This window comes from Populus nigra, chromosome 3, assembly GCF_951802175.1.
Source record: "Populus nigra chromosome 3, ddPopNigr1.1, whole genome shotgun sequence".
Lineage (NCBI taxonomy): Eukaryota > Viridiplantae > Streptophyta > Magnoliopsida > Malpighiales > Salicaceae > Populus > Populus nigra.
In genome coordinates this window covers 18,263,437-18,285,156 of record NC_084854.1, presented here as the reverse complement: position 1 = coordinate 18,285,156, position 21,720 = coordinate 18,263,437, and the positions used below count along the sequence as shown (strand labels likewise).

The 21,720-nt window shown below is 33.4% G+C and overlaps 3 protein-coding genes across 5 annotated transcripts; 1 reads left to right on the top strand and 2 right to left on the bottom strand.

Annotated features, from left to right (window-relative positions):
* The first annotated feature begins 1,146 nt into the window (after positions 1 to 1,146).
* Positions 1,147 to 4,848, top strand: LOC133689645 (uncharacterized). 2 transcript variants are annotated; one of them, XM_062109596.1, is made up of 3 exons: positions 1,147 to 1,582; positions 1,715 to 1,747; positions 2,856 to 4,848. In XM_062109596.1, the coding sequence occupies exon 3, from the start codon at positions 2,856 to 2,858 to the stop codon at positions 4,545 to 4,547; it is 1,692 nt and encodes a 563-aa protein (XP_061965580.1). In that variant the 5' UTR covers positions 1,147 to 1,582; positions 1,715 to 1,747; the 3' UTR covers positions 4,548 to 4,848. The 2 variants fall into 2 exon arrangements, with proteins under 2 accessions (XP_061965580.1, XP_061965579.1); XM_062109595.1 differs by lacking the exon at positions 1,715 to 1,747.
* Positions 4,849 to 7,634: 2,786 nt separating this feature from the next.
* Positions 7,635 to 12,219, bottom strand: LOC133689087 (protein PIN-LIKES 6-like). 2 transcript variants are annotated; one of them, XM_062108816.1, is made up of 10 exons: positions 11,525 to 12,219; positions 11,348 to 11,418; positions 11,118 to 11,242; positions 10,812 to 10,933; positions 10,292 to 10,477; positions 9,791 to 9,865; positions 9,127 to 9,227; positions 8,587 to 8,639; positions 8,246 to 8,434; positions 7,635 to 7,885 (listed from the first exon to the last, which is right to left on the bottom strand). In XM_062108816.1, exons 1-10 carry the CDS (start codon positions 11,687 to 11,689, stop codon positions 7,764 to 7,766), a joined length of 1,209 nt encoding a protein of 402 aa, XP_061964800.1. In that variant the 5' UTR covers positions 11,690 to 12,219; the 3' UTR covers positions 7,635 to 7,763. The 2 variants fall into 2 exon arrangements, with proteins under 2 accessions (XP_061964800.1, XP_061964799.1); XM_062108815.1 differs by having other exon boundaries at positions 11,339 to 11,418; positions 11,525 to 12,216.
* Positions 12,220 to 16,821: 4,602 nt separating this feature from the next.
* Positions 16,822 to 19,286, bottom strand: LOC133689103 (uncharacterized). Its single transcript, XM_062108845.1, has 2 exons — positions 18,289 to 19,286; positions 16,822 to 17,478 (listed from the first exon to the last, which is right to left on the bottom strand). The coding sequence occupies exons 1-2, from the start codon at positions 18,828 to 18,830 to the stop codon at positions 16,983 to 16,985; spliced, it is 1,038 nt and encodes a 345-aa protein (XP_061964829.1). The 5' UTR covers positions 18,831 to 19,286; the 3' UTR covers positions 16,822 to 16,982.
* Positions 19,287 to 21,720: the final 2,434 nt, after the last annotated feature.

The following is a 21,720-nucleotide window of genomic DNA, read 5'->3' as shown; positions in this document are numbered from 1 at the left end:
CACTTCTTCAAATCATGCCAACATACTAGTATAGTATATAATATACGGATTTTTTTATTATAATAAAATTAGTTATCATATAATATATGCAATTAGCATAAGCGGATGTTTAGTTTTTCTTATGTATGTGAATATTTCCCTGCATTAGAACTTTTTTATACAAGTTAGGTATTTGTGTGTTTATTATTATAAAACATAAAGTCTTATCATATGGTAAATTATAATTATAATCGAATAAAAAAACATAAAATAAATTAAATAAAAAACCGTGGTAATGCACGAGTGGTTGGCAAGTTAGAAATTGAGATTTAAAGCATCAAAGATCAGATAATTAACCTGAAAAAAAAAAAAAACCAGGAATGCAGTTAAAGCAAAGGCTAGGAGATGGAACATTCATGCCAGTCGTGCCCGCGACTAAGGAAAACGAAAAAGGGCCCAGCCCAACCCATTGACTCATGTCAGCCGTGGCGCGTGTGATTGTTAGAATTTAAAATTTTTAGACAAAGATAAAGGGTGTTTATTTTAAAGTATTTTTTTTAAAAATATATTAAAATAATTTAAAAATATAAAAAAATCAATTTAAAATAAAAAAATCCAAAGCTTTAAAAAAAGCAGGGAAAAAAAGTGATGGGAAGCGGAGCTGGCTGGAGCGTGGAGTTTTAGAAAGGAAAATGCATTTTTAGTACATGAAGTTTTGTTTTTTATAATTATCTCAATAATTTAAAATGGTTAGATTCACTTGCTTCTCATTATATATTTAATATTTTTTTCTGACATATTTAAAAAATGAGGATCACTTTTTAAATATAATTACAAAAAAATTCTTATAGTTTGATCTAAATTTTATTTTTTATATATTTTCATTTTTTATCATATGTAATTTACATATTCAATAACATTTTTACATTCTTTTTTTTTAATTTTTTATTTAATCATAAATATAATTTATAAAAGTACAAAAGAAAAATTATATTAAGATAAAAGTACCGAGGTTTTTCTTTTTTTGTTTGTAATTATTCCTTTTAGAAAAAGAAGGCATACATTGGGGACTGACACATGAAAGATATAATAATTTGGGGACTAGATTGTAATTGCCCTTTAATATTTATACTCAGTCAAGCGAGGTGAGGTCAGGAGTAGTTTGGTTGTTTATTAGTCTGCTTCCTCTCTGTTTAAAATCTTCACCTTTATCATAAGAGAGAGAAATTTCACGCGCTTCCTTTCCTTTTCTATTCTCTCTATCAATTTCTAAGAAAATGTCCTCCTTTCTCCCTATTGGAGTTTTAATCACCCCCTAAGAAAAGAGGTTTGTTGTTATTGTTGTTGGAATTTTCATTGTTGCTGCGGTGGTTGTCTTGTTGGAATTTCCCGTCTTGGTTGCTCTGCCAAAAAGTCTCTCTCTTTCTCTTCTTTTTTAGATCCATTTTTGCCACTTCTTGCTCCACACATATATAATTGCTGTGGTGTTGTGTTGTTGGATTCTTCCCATTCTTATTTGAAGAAGGGAGTATTCTGCTTTAGCTCTTGCAGTTGGAGTCACTGCTGTCAAGATCGGTTTCTTTCCACTTTCTTGATTTTTCCGGTAATTTCTTAAAATTTTCCTTTTTCAACAATTTCCCAGTTATTTATTGCTATTTTTATTATTATTATTTGCAATTAATCTCATAGTTTTTCAGTTTCTTCTATTTGTTTGTCTGTGAATTACTGACTGCAGTGCTGATAATTGTAGAAGAAAAATAAAATTGCGGTATGTCTCCCTTAGCTGGTTGAATTCGTATGCAACCAAAATTCACGTTACCTAGCTAATGACTATAGTATTCAGTGTGCAATAATCGAGCTAAAATATTTTTGGTGCTGCTGCAACCCCCTATTAATCTTGGCATGCTTGCTTTTGTAACTGATGAGAGAATTTGGGTTTTGCTTATTGGATTTGGAGGCGAGGTCTTTAACGAGCAACTACTTTGAAGATTTCCAATGCATATGCCCTCTCCGTTCTCAAGTTTCCAGCTCATCGCCTCTTGGGATTTGGTCATTCTAATCGAGTTTCATTCAGTTCAACAGATTTATATGAGTTTGTGAACAACTACTTAGCTAAACCTTCTCATCTTATCCTGCTGGTGGTGATTTGGTGTTTGTTAAGAGGTTACTCAGTGGAAGTCAAAGCATGGAAGCTTTTGTGTTATTATTGTGATTATTATCCTAAGATAAGAGGGTGCTTGGGTCTGGTTTCATATGCTCTTTGAATATACCTTATTTTTATTGAGAAAATCTCTGCGGGGTCTAGTATGATAGGTGGTTGTCATTGGAGTCATCTGCATAGAAGCACTCAGTCATCTTTGGGTATTTCTTTCACAGGACTATTCTTCCAACAAGGCAACAATATTGGTTTCCCCCTTTTCTTTTTGAAACCAGCGACATTATCTCTTGAGGAAAATAATTATGCATGGTTTTAGTTTCTTGTTCAGGCCTTCGTTCAAGGTGAATTTGTTATATTTGTTTTGGATCAACATTAGCACGAGGGATTAAGGTGGATAGTTAATTTGGTAGTCAATTCATTGATTCTTATGCTGCACTGCAAAGAGTTGCTGATGGAGAACAAGCAGAGGGAATTGAAGGGGAAAAAAAAACTAGAATCCACTGTGGGCTAAGATATTGAAATCCATAAAGGGGTGCTATTTGATTTTATAACAAACTACAAATTCTTGAAACCCTTAAAAAAATTCCAATCCTCAGTTTTTGTTCCCACAATGTCTATCCAAAAAATTGGTGTGCATATTATGATAACTAACTGCCCTTGAGATCCTGCTTATCTCTCATGTCTTTGAACAATTTTCTTTTCCTTGGTATACTTTCAGATGGATAGGGATTTGCGAAGAATTTCACAGGACATGCCCCTGTCCACTGCTCATATCCATGTTAATGGTGGTTTTGTAGCTGACCATCCTAGCCACTCAGCATTATGTGCTCTGTGCCGAAGTATTCTTGTACCTGATAATGATGATCTTGAGATTAGTATATGTGGGCACTGTAAATTTTTGCTGCTTGAAGATCTTGAGACCCCTACTCGAGATTCTCATTTGAGGAGGCTTCACAGAGGAAGAAGAACCAGGTACAGCAGCTCTGAATCGATTGACACCCTTTTCTCACAACAATTTTCTCAGGTGATTAATTTGGCTAGGCAAAACCACAACACGATTTATGGGAATGAGGATCGATCTATAGATGGTGATAGTTCTGCTAGGTTGTTACAGCGTACGAGCTCTCGCACAACTCCAAGTAGTTCTCGAAGATGGCAGCATCTTTTTTCAGATTCTGAAAGTGAGAGTTTTGATAATGTGGATTCTCTTTATGGGGAGAGTGAAATTAATTTCAGATCCAGTAGGTACCGGGTTTTTCACAGTGAGAGTGATGCCATTTCTTCAAGTGTGTATGGTGAAGACTCTGATGCTTCTGTGGATGGACATAGTGTCCTGGACACAGAAATGTTTATTCAAGCAGATGAGGGAAGCAATTTTGACAGCGATACTGACATAGATCCAATGCATGCTGGTCTCCACCAATGGAACTCTGATGACCTAGAAGAGGAAGAGGATGAAGAAGATGAGGAATGGGAAGAGGCTGATGTTGAGGAAGACACAATTGGATCTGTAGAAGCTGGAGCTCGACTTCGAAATATGTTTATTTCAAGTCCTAGCGAAGGTAATGGCCCTGTTAGTTGGCGCAGGCAGTTTCGTTCACCGGAATTTGAGGGCATGAATCACCGGAGAACCAGGCAACGTAGACAAGCATATAACCATGGCTTCTTAGCTAACTTGGAAGAATCAGAATTACCACGACACATGTGGAATTCTGAGTTTGGAGATTATGCCACAGGCTTTGGGGATTTGCTTGAAGCTCTTGCTCGTTCTGATATTGGAAGGAGAGGAGCACCTCCTGCAGCTGTCTCTTTTGTGAATAATCTACCACTTGTGATCATCAATGAGGAACATGAGAAGCATGATGGTTTAGCTTGTGCAATCTGCAAGGATCTTTTGTCAATTGGCACTGAAGTTAACAAGCTTCCCTGCCTTCACCTATACCACCCTTGCTGTATATTGCCTTGGCTGAGTGCACGAAATTCATGTCCTCTCTGCAGGTATGAATTTCCAACCGATGATAAAGACTATGAGGAGGGTCGGCAAAACTCTAGTACCAGAATGGAGATGCATGGTATTCAGCGGCAGGAAGTTAGCGAGGACAGTTCATCGGATGTCTCAGATGAACCTCTTGAACATGGTCAAAGAGGGAGGGGATTCCTAGATGTGGGCCCGCCCTTAAATAGCTCTGGCAGAGAGGGCAGTGGAAGGAGATGGCTTTTGCTTGCTGCTGCCCCCCTTGTTAGCCTTTTGGGTATTGTCTTTGTGATGTGGTGGGGCAATCCTCAAGGAAGACGGGCAAATGGTCATTGCAATTTCTCTGGGAGAGGCCTGCTTCAAATTCAAGTTTCTGGCTCTTCCCAACTCAATCAAAGGGGCAATGGGAGGAGAAGATGGTGGTCTTTTTTCTGACGATTTCCTGTGCCTGAACGTGTTTAGCGCCTAAGATATTTATTATTATTTTTTTCCCACTTATCTTGAATGGATCTAATGTTTGGTCGGAAAGCATGATCATGCCTTGCCTCTAATATGGACGACTGGGGAGTGGAACTGGTTAGGTTTCTGAAAGTCCGATGAAGATTTGATCTTTTTAGTTGCTGATTGGGCAACATATTATGCCATTCGATACGCTAATGACTCGAACTTATTACTCGAAAAATAAACAAACAAATAAATAAAAATGAGGGCCTGGCACGGTCATACTTGCTTGTTATTGAATCTCCTGTCCCCGTGTTCCTTTCGTTTAGGGTTGTATGCTCGTGCTACGGATATATATATATATATATATATATATATATATATATATATATATATATATAAATGTTCAGCTGTAGTAAACATGTTTCAAAGAACAAAACAAGTCTGTAATTTAGGTCATTTATTCGTTGAATCAGTTGATTTTATTTAATTAAATAAAAAAATAAGCAATAATAATATATAAATCAAATAAAAAGTGACTTAATAATTTGAAAAAAAATATAGAATTTAATTCCCAATCAATTAATTATAAAAGGACAATTAAAATAAAAAAAAATTAAGCCGCATTAACTAGAATTAACATAACAAACTTGTAACCTACGTAATAACCTAAGTAATAAAAGTGAGATAACCTAACAGAAAACAAATGAAAAAATAATCATAAAGCCTGATTTTTAACAAACCAATTGTAGAAGAATGAAACTGAAAAATAAATTAAAATTAGGTAAGATTGCCAAATCTCACAACTCGTGTCGTGCTAATAAGATAGCTAATAAAAGCCAAAACAAGAAAGATGATGAAGGTTAATTTAAAAAAAAACCAAATTTTAAAGGAAGAAACTAAAAAAAAATTATAATTATGTTTTTAAAAAAGTGACTCTAAAAAATTCAAGCCAACCTGGGTTAATCTATTAAATCCATGGTTCGGGTCATGAGATTAGGATAACCGAATATAGAATAAAATGTAAAAAAAAATCACAAATCCCTTTTTCTTTCTTTTTTTTTAAAAAACCAAAGTCGATTGATGAAATCAAAAAAGAAAATAAGTCTAAAAAAACAATGTCAACCCACATTAACTTTTCAAAATCATAACCTAGATCATTAGACCAAAAGTAGCATATTTGGAAAATTACAAAGCTCAATTCTCAACCAATCAAATGTTGAAGGATAAAATAAAATAAAAATTCAATTACAAGAAATGATCTAAAACAAAAAAAATAACAATTAAAAGAATGAGGATCAAAATTGAATTAAAAAACTAAATTAGAGGACAAATATAAATTTTTTTATTTAAGGGTGAAATTGAAAAGAAAAAATAATTTAACAAAAGAGCCAAAAAAATTAAAAGAATGAGAACCAAATTAGAAAAAAAATAACATATCACAAATTAGGATTGAATGATGAAATTGAAAATAGATCAAATTTTTACAAAAAAACTAAGAACAAAACTTAGAAATTAAATGAACAAGAATCAAGGTTGAAATCTTAACAAATAAGATGACAACTCTAAAATTTTAAATGACCATCATGATTTTTAAATGGATGAGAGAAAAAAGATGGAGAAAAGAAAAGCATCATTGATGACAAACTGCTCTACCACTGACACTATGTGCTGCCTCAATAGGAAGAAGATGTCATGACAATTCCAACAACACAAGGAAATTTTTGTTAGTTGTAAATTGTCGCACACGCCTACCAAAAGATCACGAGCGCCTTCCTCATACCAGTCACTTTTAGTTTTTTTGCTTTTATGGATGATTTACTCATTTTACTGCGTTTTAAAAATGTAAAAAGAGTGAGTTGTCATTGATTAATATGATAGTAACTAATGAGCTTTGTGAAAGACCAAACTACCCCAATATCCAGTTTAAAGATTTTGCGTGGGAAGAGCAAAATTGTCAATACGCTTAGGGGTGTTAAAAAAAACATATTCATCTTTAATATTTGCATTATTTGACCCAACTCAACCTGTCAAAAGTGAATAATGTAGATTTTACAGATGATAGCGACATGTCAAGAAATCTAATAAATGAATATTATGGGTTGGGTACAGGTTGAAATTTTTAAAACTCGTTCAACTTGACACAACTTGTATAACCTAATATGAGTAACCCAAGTTCTTGGTGTAAACAATATTTTTCCTTATCTCTCCATTTTTTTCCTCTCTCACCTTTATACTCACAATTGCCTCTCATTCTCTTAATCTTTTTCCCTTCTCTTTATTCCTCACTCTAAAAAAAATTATATTTGTTTGATTGATATGATGAAGTGATAGTATATTTTTTAATTTAATTTTTTTTTGTTTGGTAACCAAGAGACCATGAAAAATACAAATAAAAATTTTAATAATCCAAATTGAACTTTTGTTTTTCTAGTTAAATCACAAACCCAAAAGCATTTTAGAGTCTCTTTCTACTAGTATATTCTTTGTATCGTATTCCAGCCTAATTGTTGGATAAAATACTTGACTATAATTTTTGTTTTTTATGTAGAAATTATGATAGTTTTTATATTATCTTTAATATATATATTTTAAAGGTCTTATTTAGTTCTACCAGTTGCAACCTGAGTTTTTTTTAAAACCATTGAATATATGTAATATCCACAAAAATTTTATCCTAACCCAATATATTCAACTCACCCGGATGTAAAAAAAATCAAATGAATCGAGTTTATATTTTATAAAATATCAAAAATTAAGTCGGATATAATTTATGGGTCAAAACCGGACCACTGTATTCCTGAAAAACCCTAATTACCCTAGTGTACAATAACTTCTCTATAAATGAACAGTGTTTTTCCAAGAACAATTAGTGTTCTGTTAATATTCATGTGCTTATCAAAATTCATTTTCGCATGGCACAAGCGAAGGATGGGAATAAAACCCAACCTGAACTGCTGAGCATTCTTCTTTTTCCAGAGAACCTGAGCATTGTTTTCTTATTGAAAGGTGTAACTAACTAAGAAAAGCTTTGCTTGAAACTACTGCAGCCGGGACGTGATAAATGATATGGCAAGCTGATGGATAAAAAAAGGAATCATACTGAAGCTTAATATATATATTCTACAGCACCTTCTGCAGCACTTACAAACAAAGCTTCGTTTGTTAACTCGGCCAACCGTTAAGAAACACATACTTAACGCAGCGATTTCAGAACAGTAAGTTGAGATAAAGGACAATCCATCCAGCCATTGAGAAAATAGCAAAAATATGAACCCAGAATAGAACAGCAGCAGCTTCTCTTCCACAGCCTCTTAGATTGGCCACGGCACCTAGAGACAGGGGACTAATTAAGTAAAGAGATGCTAATCTTCCATATCAACCCAATAATAATAACATTGATGTCTAATCCCTGCTTTCAAATGAATTATTTGGCTGTCTGACATTTGAAGGGAAGATCTTCCATAATTTACCTTTGCCCCATTTCCCAACCAAGTTAAATATAGCATTTCTTATACCAGAACAGAAAAAATTTACTTGTTTCTTCTTCTTTTTTCTCTTGCATATCACGAACAGTTTCAATGAAGGCAATGTGAAATACTGTTCCGAACAACAAGATTGATTATGAAATGCTAATTTTCTGATTACTTGAAAGTTTGCGTTTTGATTGAAAATGCATAGATGAGTCTTACCAGAAAGGACAGATGTAGGCATTGTATGTTGCAGAAGCAGGACAAACTTGAACATCTTATCACCAGGAGGGAGGAAGCCAAGCTTATCAGCCAATGTAACTATGCCAAGTCCAGCAGGAGGCACCAAAACTAACCGACCAAAAATAATAGCGGCAGTTGTCCGAAAACCAAGTTTAGAACTTCCCGGTCCTGCAGTGAAACAAAAGAGCTTTCATTTGAAATCCACAAAGTGTTTAAGCTGATAATATAATTTTTCAACAAAACTAAGAGGCCATTACTTCGAATACAGATAATGCGATGGCACAATAAAGTAACAAAAAATTGTTAGGGAATTAACTCACCATCAATGAGATTGCCTCCTAGTGCCAACAAAATGCATGGAATCATGGCCTCCCTGAGAACCAGAAGCAGTATAAGGCATCAGCAAAACCAATTAGAAGCATCTTCATCATGCAATGCAGAAGTAACTTGGAAAGAATAAATCACTACTAATGTCTCAGCACTATAAATAAATCCACCTTGACTGCTCGAAGAGAAACCAAACACCATACATGCAAGTCAAGCTTCGTTTTCAAAATATACAGAAGCGAGTTTGTACAAGATGTTTCTATTTCTATCAAATTAGCAGGGATTGTAAGGTAACTCTGCCCTGTTTATGGAGTTCGCATGTATTGAATGTTACACATGCTGTTCAGAATGCATCAGCATGACTAATTACATAAGCCTTTCAGTTACAAGAAGATCCAATTAGATGATCATGCCAGTTAGGATAGCAAAAAATTGGTCCCGTTTATCTCAAAAGTTGAGTATCAATACTACTTTCATTTTCTAGTTCTTGAATCAATTCAAATAATAACGCTTGGTATAAGAGGCAGGCATACCCGAGAATCATACAGCTGTCAGTGAAAAAGAAAAGTGGAGCATCAGTTGTAAAGATCAATCGCTTCAAGAATGGTACTGCGCCAAGGAACATAGCTAGGATCTGAAGAAAACAAGAGCATATCAATTAAAAGGAAAGTTGAAAGAGGAAGAACAATAAAAATTGTCTTCTCTTTGTTGTTTCCTTTCCTTTTCTTTATATGTTTCTTCTTCTTCTTCTTTTAATATAATGCACTCTGCTGGTTTTAAGGGGTAAATCCAAGGCTTTTGATAAGAACCAAGTAACTTCACTAAGCCAGCTTACATCTAAAGCGAAAATTGAGTTAAAATGTGCGAGCTTAGAACTTTGCCCAGTGAACAGAAAGGATGGTGAATTATAAAGGTGATAGCACTCTGCATCGTTTGGCCTGTCCAACAAGTGGAAGAATAAAGGTATCAACACAATCATGTTCGGGCTTAGTTGCTTTTCATCCATATAAGGTGCTTCAACACAAAATTCTATGAAACCAAGTGCCGGCACAGTTTTCACCAGCATTCTTACAGTCAAAGAACAGATTTTGCAATTCTAATATGTATCCGGAATCTCATGTTACAGTTTCACAACATCACCTAAGATATCACCAAAAATATACCAAAACAAAAGGTTAAAGATGAAAGTGAACTTACAGAAGCAATGATAGGGGGCTGAAGAATTTGCTTGAGCTTCAATTTGACATAGAGAAAGACCAGAAATTGTTTAATCTGCAAAACGCAAGAGATAATGAAACCCAAGTCTATGAAGAGGAAATAAAGGTACGATAAAACACCACCATTAAGTGTAGGAGAAAACAGTTTTTCCGTGTTCTCTTCAAAATTTATGGTGCTGGGTCACAACTTACCAAGAGTGGTGATATTGTCTTAAAACCACTTTACAACCCAGTAAAAAGTCGTAAATACCAAGAACAATGAGCTTCGATATTGTGAAGAGTTGTGTTGACATTCATCTTAGTACCATTTTCTTGGTAAGAACCTAGAAACTTAAGAGCAGACTGCAGTTTAATTGACACAAAACAATAGATACCTTTGGCACAGCATGTCTATTTATCAATAGAATAATCATGACCCGGAAGTTTAAATGCCAGCTATTTATCAGATATTCATAACATGCACGCATAACTTGATTCTTACCTTCCCTCTCTTTAGCGCATCCAATTCTTCTGGTGCATCCTCCTGGAGAAGCAATGGGACTTGCTCAGGGGGAGCATCTTTTGCTGGGCACTTGATGGAAAGATTCGCATCCTCAATATCGAAGGTAACTTCCGGTGGAGGCGCCAACATGTTAAATACATATGTGTATAAAATGATTGCACCAACCTGGCATGCATCAACCAGAGCCTAACCAGTCAACTTTATGGGAAAAAAAAACAAAAAAAGACATGTTTGACGGTTAAAAAACTTCTTCCCTGATTTTTTAACTTCAAGTTTGTTGGGTGAGATAGCCAAAAGAGAGTAAACAATCACAGTACGAGTTAGTAATGAGAGAAACCCAAGCTTACTACCTGAAGCATAATATATATATATATATATATATATATATATAAGAGTGTATGCATGCTAATTCATTAACAACACAAGTACCATAAAGTTATGCAGCCCCAGTCGTCAAGTACAGGCAATAACAATAGACTAATAGATGCTTGAGACTTACCCACTGGCCAAATGAGATGTAGGCAGTCCCATCTGTGCTACATTTTTCTGAGTCGCCAAAAGGGTTGGATGTATCTCTACATAGAGCTGCAATCAAGACAAGTGGCACATTCCCAATATTCCCTGCATGGAAGGATGCATTTCACTGTTACAAACCATGGTTTGAAAAGCATGGACACCAGCAGAAATATAAAGAGACTAGAATTTAGAATACACGTTTGTTTTTGTGACTTGCAGATGCATTTGACTGCCCAAGTAGCAGACAAAATAATGAGCATATCAGGATTTCGAAAATGAAGTGGCTCACCAATTCCGATTTGTATGATTGAAAACTTGAAGAATGGGTAAGGTGGCCGGACAATGGATGCAACAACAAAACCTATTATTGACCCAGATATGGAGCCCAGAACAACATTCATGGGAATAAACCACCTGAAATATAGAACACGTAGCAGCTATAAGAACAACAGAAACCCTATTACCATTCTGCAGGTATAGGAAAAGAAAAGAAAAACAAGCAACAATCACCACTCCAACATTTTCTCTAAAGTGACAGCTTGGCCAAGTTGAGAAAATATCAAGCAAGGTAGCAGAAGCGAAAAAACCAGCTGCGTATATAATTAAAGCAACCAGTTAGTGCTACGTGCATTATCTAGAGCACCACTTTAATCATATAAAACTAAATTAAATTAAACCAAATTTGGTTTAAATTACCCCATTTAAGAGTTTCCTTCCACTAGCTGGCAAGATGTTAACATTCTTGGAGGCCATAAGAAATCCCAAGAAGCACATGGTAAAAACTTTGGCTATAGGCAGAACAGCAATTTTGATGGTGTTTAAGAGCGACTGTCCTCCGGCCTGGTTTCCCACGGGGACCATAGCTGATAAGAATCTCTCTACGGCCTCTTTCTTGAAAGAAGCCAATCGCTTCACTCGTTCACCAAGTCTGCTCAGGCAGTCCTTTAACAAGATAATATAAATGTCATTTAGACTAAATCCCTAACACATTCAGAAGAATCCTCTGCAAAACTCAATAATGAAAATGAAGGATACTCCATTATATTAACAAACTTATTTTAAACGGTAACTCTAACAGTAGTGGAAGAGAGAAATTGAAGACGACAAAACCTTATGAATTTAAAACGATCGAAGACTTTATAATGGTATTTCAAAATTATATCAAAAGTGAAAAAGTAAGTGAATCTGATAAATTTTCTTAAAAGTATTAAAAAAAAAACAAAGAAAAAAGGCGAAGGAAAAAGCTAGCAAAGGGCCAAGCCAAGCCCAATGACCGGCTCTTTGCTATTCTGATTCCAATTTAAATTTGGATACAACTAGTCAGCCATAATAATAACAATCTTCGACAAGAAAGAAAGAAAGAAACGAGGAGGCCCCTTGCTCGTCTCCACACTGAGAGCCAGAACACGAGCCTGCAATGAGCAACACGCATCTCTGCTAACTGTTTATCACACAGCTTCTGCCAATTTGATAGGGACATTGGAAACTTCGTGGTCAACATCTGGTGTTTTAAATTAAGATTTAAGATACATGGTGATAAAGAACAGAGCTGCATGTGCTTGTGATCATATCTAGCTAACTACACAAATATTGGATGCATCTTCCAACATGTCTTTGTTTGGGCAATCAACCCTCTGTGCGTTTCTCCCATCTCCACTCATTTTATCAGCTACCCTCCCCCTTCTCTTTCAATGCTGAGCTGCAAATCGAGTGTCCCTTTCCCGTACTCCTACAACAAGAGCCGTGCGTGTCCTCCTCTCATACTTAGATTCTTGCTTCCTTAATTAAGAACCGAACTGATGAACGCAGTCATCCACAATTTGAGCAAAGTTGTAGCATATCACAGGGTTTGTATGCATAGCGTCTGAGCGCTTTCTTAATGGCAACTGGAAGTTCCATGGATATCAGAGACTTTCCAAGGTTTTCTCTACGAAAGGTTTCAAAGGACATGCATGTATCTTTTACGGGTTCCTCACCATCGCAAGTTAGTTTCGGTGGAATTCCAGTTAAAAATTGTTGAAAAAAAAATATTTATTTTTTATATTAATATTTTAAAATAATTAAAAAATTAACTTAAAAAATATAAAATTCATAAAAATACAGGTAAATCGCACTTCCAAATACCCCCATTAAAAATGATATTGTGGATGAGATTAATTAATTACCATATGCCTTGTTAAAATGGAAACAGCAACCCTTTTAATAACTTAATCCGTAAATTTTAATTTAAATTAGTTTTAATTTGTTATGAGGTATCTTGTGATCAGGTTCGAATTGTATCAACTGTAGCTAAATTATTAATTTTATTTCAAGTAGGTGAAATTACAAGAATAAAGAACGAAGAGTTGGAGGTTCAAAGTCCCACCTTGATTATATTTTCTCCCAAGTATTTGCTTAATCGTTAATTCTCTTTAATTTTTTTTTTATCTCCACAATTCAGCATTAATTTTTCTATTTATTCTAGATCTTCCACCTTTCATGCCTCTGGAATATATTCCCTGTTTGTTTTTGTTTGTTAAAAATATTTTTGAAAAAAATTAATTTTTTTTGTTTTTTTGTTTAAAATTAATATTTTTTTAATATTTTTAGATCATTTTTGTAATTTTTAAAAAATAAAAAATATATAATTTTAAATAAAAAATATTTTAAAAAACAATTATAATACTCGAAATGCAAGAATAAACTAAATACAGGGGAGGAGAAACAGGGAGGGGGTGGGCCTCTGTCGAGTGGAACAATCCACGCATTTCCTCTTCACTGCCAGCGTGAGGAAGCTGCAAGGAAACAAACTATATCGTATACGTTACGTAGCAATTTAGACAGTTAGTCAGTTAGTGTAGGATCTGCACCTATCTGTACACGAAATAAATAAAATTAACAAAAACATTAAGGTTCATGGGAAAAGTATTGCAGAAATGTCTTGATTTATTTTGAATTGAAACAATAAAATTACTAGCAGCTAGCACATGTATTGTATGCGCCAATAAATAAGCAATATTGTTATGTTCAAGCGACACGTGCGGTAGCTATGGTGGCCAAAAACATCATTCCTTGGTGTTTTTTAAATCATCATGGTGGGGCTCCTTGAACGACGTAGATGGTGTAATCCCCTCTTGTTAGCTTTTTTTCTCTTTATTCCTTGATTTTCGTGCATGACCTTCAAAATATTAGAGCAACCTTTCCAATTGTTTTTTTCTTTCTGATTTGGTTTGTATTCTTCCAATTAATATTCTTTTATTTAAATTAATTTATGAAACTGATTTTTTTTCAATTTCATCTTTTTTTTATTATTTTATTTGTCAGATTTGGTCCTCATTCTTTTAATTTCTATTTATTTTATTTTAGATCATTTTTAAAATTGATTTTTTTATGATTTCATCCTCCATTTTTTATTACTATTTTTTTTACTTTTGTAAATTCTTTAAATTGATATTTGTTTTGTAACTTCATCCTTAATATTAAATTGATATTCTTTATTGAGCTCAAGTCTAGGATTTAACGGGTTATAAATTTGAAAGATTAACCAAGGTTTAAGAGATTTGTTCGGGTGCATTTTTTTTTTCTTTTCTAAGCTCATGCTTTTTCAGTTTCATCCTTAAGCATTATATTTGATTGGAGATTGGACTTTGCTATTTTATTTTATTTTCTTTCTATAGGATTTTTTACTAATTTTGAAAAGGACTTGGGTTATCTCAAGACTTTTTATTTGTCATTCTTTGTTCAATTTAGCTTTTCATTAAAAATGCTTTCGAATTAAATTAAGTAAATTGCCTTAATATAAGCATGATACTTCATGATATTTTATTTGGTTAGCTTTCGAAGTCGTTGCTCTAGTGGCGCATGCGATCTCTTTCGTTATCATCATGTAGTCTTTCGTAGTGGTGTTAGAATTGTCTCGGTAAGCTTTTTCTTGTCGTGGATCAATATGCATGATGGAGCAATAGTTAGTCTCCAGGTGGCTTTTCTTTCTTCTCGTCTTAAATATGATATTGGTGAATCTTTTTTTATAGTTGATTATTGGTAAATTTTTTTTAAGACCCCACAAGGGTTTCTCAGTATTTTATATTGATCTAATACATATTATTTTAAGTAAAATACAACTCAAAATATCACAAGGATGAAATTACACTTTAGTTCATTCTCTTCACAAAAAGACAAGACTGGTGAGTTATAAATACACCATGAATTCTTTAAACTCAAGGTTCAGAATCTTCTCTTTCTTAACATTTTCAGTATACATATTTTCAGAGTCTATCTTTCTAAAATATCATTGTACTTTCTCTCTCTATAAAGTTACTGATTTAAGCATATAAAAGTCTTGATATCCATCAAATGATACCTTTGCAGGTACAAGCTACAAGTCATCTTAACTTACCAGACACCATTAGTTATCAATTACCAACCACCTAAGTTTTTCATATCAAGTCATTGGATAATTTGGCTAAAAAAAGTTAGATTATTTGAATTAAAACATTAACTAATTATCTAACACATCAGTTTTATTTTTAAGCATCTTGAATTTTAGGATCTCGTCACATACCTTCCAAGAAAAGGTTGTTTGAACGAGACATATAGATAGTTATCCCATAAAGTAAATAAGAATTTTAAAATCAAAACCATGAAAATCTTATTGATAATTTGGTATAGAACACATTTTTGTTACAAAAGAAAGATAAAATAAGTTGGTGATTTGGTAGAGTCACGAGATGATTGAAGTTTAATAACAATAAGGGAGTACACAAGCGACAATATAATATATGCTTCCTTTCTCTAAGTTTTTCACTTCAATGTTATCTCCGTTGAATGCATTTTCCACCCTTTTTATTACCGTTGGATTTATTAGCCGCGGTATTTAAATTTAAGACTGCACCCCTCCCTTAAATAAAAAAAAATTATTTGTATTTCTGATACTTATTTTTTTAATTTTAAATTTAAATTTTTCTGTACATTTATTTTTTAATTTCATCTTTTAATATTTAATTGATTAAAAATTAAATTTCATAAATTTTTTAGATAAAATATTTTTAGTCTAGTGGCCGAAGTCACAAATTGAAAAAGATATAACAAGTTGACATTGGCTTTTTTTTAAAATTAGAATTTATGATTTTCATTATTTTTTTTTTAAACAGGTTATCCCAATATCATAACTTGAACCGCGAGTTTGATAAAATAATTCAGATTAACTCAGTCTTAAATACCAAGACTACAAGATTGTCATTCTAACTTGGATTTACTCGGACGAACTTTTTTAGGTTTTTTTACTTAATTTTATTTTTTTGTATTTAATAAATTGAGAATTAAACCACATTGTTTATCTTATTTTTTAAAAAAAAATTCCAAATTATCATGATTATTTTTTTATTTGATGCATCTATTATTTTTGTCTACTTTTTACCATTTAATTAAAATAAAATTAATTTATTTGACTGAATCAATCTATATTTGGAGTTGCGAATCTATCTTCTTTTGGCAGCACATAAGTATAATTTTTTTTGAAAAAAAATGGAAAAGATGTCAGTACTTCCCCCAAAACACTCGTTCAAAATATCGATTACTTATAATCAAGAATCGACCTTTATTCATTTCTATCATTTCTAAAATTTTAAATAATTATTATTTTTTTACCATTGTCCGATACCTCTTAGGATCCCCCAGCATTTTTGCGGGATCCTGGAAAGCACCATTCATTTTTTTTTATCTTACAAAAATAGCACTTATTTTATTCATTAGTTTTTTTTATGGATTTTTTTGGTATTCTCCAGAATATTTGGTAGAATCCAAAAATTGAATAATAATGATAACTAAAATGAGTTAAATTATCATTATTACCACACAAAATAATCATAAGTGTCGCCAAGCTCACCAATGGCTAGACAATATATACTTGTGTGTGTGTGTGTGTGTGTCTATAATCTATAATCTATATATATATATATATATATTCGTGTAAACACAAAAACTAATTGCATGATCTGCCAAAAAAAAATAAAATCTAGCGGGTATAATCTCAAACTTTCTCGGAAGAAAATGGGTATATACAAGACTTAAACTCCACGAGAGACCATTAACGTTGGGAGGTCAAAACAAGGGTAAAATTCTCACAAAGATACATAAATTCCAACATGCAGAGAGGACAAATTTAAAGAAGACAAAATCAGACAATTTTTGGACCAAATGATCTCTTACAATGAGCAATAGCCGCCTGAATTGAGTTATCTTTAGCACATATTTTATGATTCTGATCATCACTTGAGAGTTCTTGATGAACTGGGGAGGATTTTGTAGGGCTTGGGCAACTTTTAAATTTTCTATCTTCGCGACCAGTGCTGCTGCTGCTACTCATCGTTTCCACAACTCCTCTAACTGTATCCATTTTCATCTCCAATACTCCTGACCTCTCACCGTCTCCAAAGAGGTTGTTTGAGTAGACGTTGCTGCTGCTACTTCCTGGCGCAAACCATTTATCAAATGGCTTCATTAGCTTCTGATGTGTCCCAGTATTCCTCGGCTCTGGGGGGGAGTTAATCACTTGGCAGGACTTCATAAATGATGCAAGCAGAGTTCGTATCTTCAAGGTTCGAAATTTGATCAAGAACTTCATCACGATCCCATTACTGCTCATGGCCGTTGCCTTTGATCCTTTCATGGTGCTATGATAGATTTGAAACAGGAAATCAACACGGCCAGTGATCAGTGATAATTATTATATTCAATGCCTATAATAATCACATATAAATAAATTTAAATTATTTGTCAATACAATCTATACCCATTGTATTGATTAGTTACATGTGTTTCAGCCATTTAAAACTGGTTTTACCGATTGATGGAAGATATCTAAATTTTCTAGCATCACTTACGGGGATAAGTAAATTCTTACACATCTATTGTATGTAAATTTGTCATTAAGTATTCAGTTTAGTGATAACATTACAGATCGATAAAATTCAAGAATCACACGTAAACATTTAAGAAATTAAATCTACACTTTATTTTTGTTATTTCAGTGTTTGGAATTGTAATAACGATTTTTTTTTAAAATGTTTTTTATTTGAAAATACTTTAAGATAATATTTTTTCATTTTAAAAGATTTATTTTTGTCATCATCATATTAGAATAATTTAAAATTATAAAAAAAATTAATTTTAAACAAAAAAAATAATATTAAAAACACTTTTTAAATACGCCATACTTCTAACGTTGTAAATTGTGACAGAGGAGATCATGGGCTAAATTAGGACATGTGATGAGCCTAAAACTCAAAATCTGAAATGGACCACCCACGGCCCATCCACATAAAATTAGTGATTGTGGGCCATTTTGTTTTCTAAATTCTGATATTGAACACGGCCATTTCTTGGAAAAAAAAAGGGGGGGCACAATTTGTTGTTGCATCTCAAAAAAAGAAAAAGAAAAAGAAAAATAAGACAGAATGAAAATGAGAAAATATAGAAAATACCTGCTGCTTACAAGCTCCAAATGATTGTTGTTAGCCGGACGGCTATTTCCATCATCGGCCTCTGATGATACCGTCAAACTGGGCTTTAACATATTGAGAAAACTGTTCACTTTAGGGAACTGCACCTTCCTTTTAATGACCTTCTGGGCTCTACAAGTAGAAGGAGAAGCCTTGGACCCCATTTGTGCATCCCGTTGACCACTCTCCATGGAAGGAGAAGAAGAGCTCATTGTGAATGTTGTTGATGATGGAGACGATGGCATTGTAGCCGCAGAATCATGCTCATTACTGATTTTTTTGGCGGAGAGTTCTTGGAAGGGAGCACTAGATGAAAATGATATACGTAGCTCCATTTCCTCATCAGCCCAGCAATTAATACCTCCATGACCATTTTTCAGGGAGGGTTCAAGGGCTATTTCAATGTAGCTCTCGTCGTCGCTCTCGTCGAAGAAGATTGATTGGAATGGTGAGTTGAAGTCATAGCAGCCACTGAAGGAGAAACTCTCTTCTAGCTCCGGATCTCTGTATGTGATATTTGCCATGTTACTGATCAGCAAATACCCCTAGGCCCAAAACTAGAGCTGAACAAGATTCTTGAGATAATTGCGATGCATAAGATTCTTTACAGATATTATGATGATAATAACCTTGAAGCTATAATAGAAAACAAATCAATACAGATCATAAAGATCAGAGGCTGTTGGTTTGGAGGATGGAAACCCATGTGCATGGAGGTGACTAAGCCAGGGTAGATTTGATTTAATCTAAGAAATCTTGCTAATTAGCTATAAGCTTTAACCTTCTTGGTATGGGTTTTGGTTGAAGAGTGAATATCTAAATATAGCCCTGTTCCATATCAGACAACGCCAATGGTTATATCATCATTTTAGGCTCTGTTATTCTAATAAATTCATGTGTTGAGGGTTGGAACACTCGGACTTGTGTTTTTTCTGGTTTAACAAACCTCAAAATCCCACAACCTCCGTGATTCAATATTCGCTTCTCAGAAGAGCCATCCCATCTTACGTTTGCAGATTTGGTTGTGTCTTGTTTTCCATTGTCGTTGTAGATAATGACCTCTTAACCCATTATTATTTTTTAATTTATTTTTAATATTAACAAATCAAAACGACCCAGATAAAAAAAAAATTCATTAATTTTTAGCATTCAACATATCAATTTCAGCATTTAATTATTAAGAATTCAGTGATAACAAACAACAAATAATCTGATTCTCATAATAGTTATTTGCAATCTCTTAATTAGCGACATCATGTTACAAGTAAGGACAAGGGACTCTCTGGTCTGGTTTCACATCATCTAGCATTGACACTTGGCAGCATATCATCATTTTTCGTATGAATTAATGTGAGACTATAATACTGATTGAAGATGATTTGTACGCTGAAACAAGGTACGATGTCGTCGGAGAGTTTCCAAGAGATGGCGGATCCCACCCCTGGTGCTCTGTGCAGAATTGTGTAATAAAAACGCTGAATTCAACTGCCCCATTTGCCGTGTTTGTGATGTTGGAGACTTCGAGACTACGTTTTATGGACCTAAAGTCTCTTTGTTGACTGTCTTATTCGTTCCTTGATCTAACCAAATTGTCCGGAGAAATTAATCAAATGAACCCTGGAATTGAGGTGGTTTGATGACGTTTTCCAAGTGGAGCTAGCATGGATGCATGGCTCCATCCTGTTGTTTTATTACTGGCATCTTCTATATATATTTGCTTCAGGAATCTTAGTTTTTGTGTCCTAGAAATCACAGACAATCTCCCCAGTTTTTTCCTGCAGTCCTGCATTTGCTTCATGTTTTTCTGAAAACATAAGCAAGCAAGCCCAACACGAACACACCAATCTGGACCAATGATTATATCTCATCTGATATAGCTACCAGAAAAGCAAATTGAATCTTAAAGTTGAACAAGGGATTTATTATCTACCTCAAATCCATTTCCCTACTTAGAATTCTTCTAAAATTAAAAAAAAAATCACAAACACTACCAGAAAATCGATAAATACAAACGGAAATACCGAGAGAATATTTCCGTCAGTAAATTTTCGAGGAATTTTACCGACGGAAATATTCCCTCGATATATACCGAGGGAATTACAGTGGAGAAAAAAATTAAAACAAAGGAAAAAAATGATGACGTGTTATTTTTACCAATGGAATTACCGACATAATTTATTCTGTTGGTAAATTTATTGGTAAAATATGAACACTGTTCATCATGTTAATTACCGACAGAATTTTCCGTCGGTATTTTTTAGAGAGCTCCAGAACTGTTCACTTTCTAATTGCATTGTTAATTGTTGTTCTTTACGGACAAAATCACCGACAGATTAAAAAGTTGTTAATGTTATTTGGTGGTTTTCTAAAAAAATTCAATTAATTTAAAATTTTCATTTAAATATTATAGACGGAATCACCAACGGACTAAAAAATCGTTAGTAATTGTTGGCGGTTTCTGAAAAATTTTTACAAAATTGAAAATTTAAATTAAATATTACTGATGGAATTATCGATAGAATAATTAAAAAATATTAATATTTAATTATTCGTTGGTAAATCTATCGCTAACGCGCTCTAATAAGAAGCCCGAATCCCCTTATTTCATAAGAGACAAACTCATTTCTTATTATTCTTCTTCTACTACTTCTTCTTCTTCTTCACTATATGTAAAAAAACATCAATATCTATTTCTTTCTCTTCTTTTCTCTCCTCATCTCCTTCTTTTCTCCTCCATGCTTGGGTATGTCTTCTTCTTTGTTTTCTTTTATCCTCTTAGTTTTTTTTTTAATTAATATGCTTTGCAAAAAAAAAAAAATTTCTCTCCTTAGCTTCACTTGGAACTACAGTAAGGTAAAGTCTTTATATATCGTGAGAAGAGAAGAAAAAAAAGAAAACATTGTAGATCTTATACAAAACTTATTTATAGTCGATAATGTTGCCAAATAATCTTAGAAATTAAAGGAGAAGTTGTTGCCCATTTAGTTTCCTAGGATTTTGTTATGAGCCTTGTATTTATCATTCTTTTGGAAGGAAAATGATGTTATCTTTAATGGTTATCTTTGCAACCTTTTAGTATCCTTTCAATACTAAAAAACACAATTAAATTGCTGAATTATTCTCCTTGCACAATAAGAAAACCTTGTCGTCACATGTGTTTTCTACGTCAACTTGAATTTTTTTGTTTTTGTTTTTTTTTTGCTGTGTTTTCTCCTCACATGGCAAGGAAATAAAATAAAAATAATAAATTTTAATATTTAAAGAAAATAATTAATGTTCTCATACATAATAGAAAATCCAAAACTAGTTAGAAATCCATAAAAGACATGGAAACATCAAATAACAAGGTTGACTAAAACTGATACAAAATTGACAATCCTGGTGTTGAAACTTCATAGCTCAAATAAAGGTGGA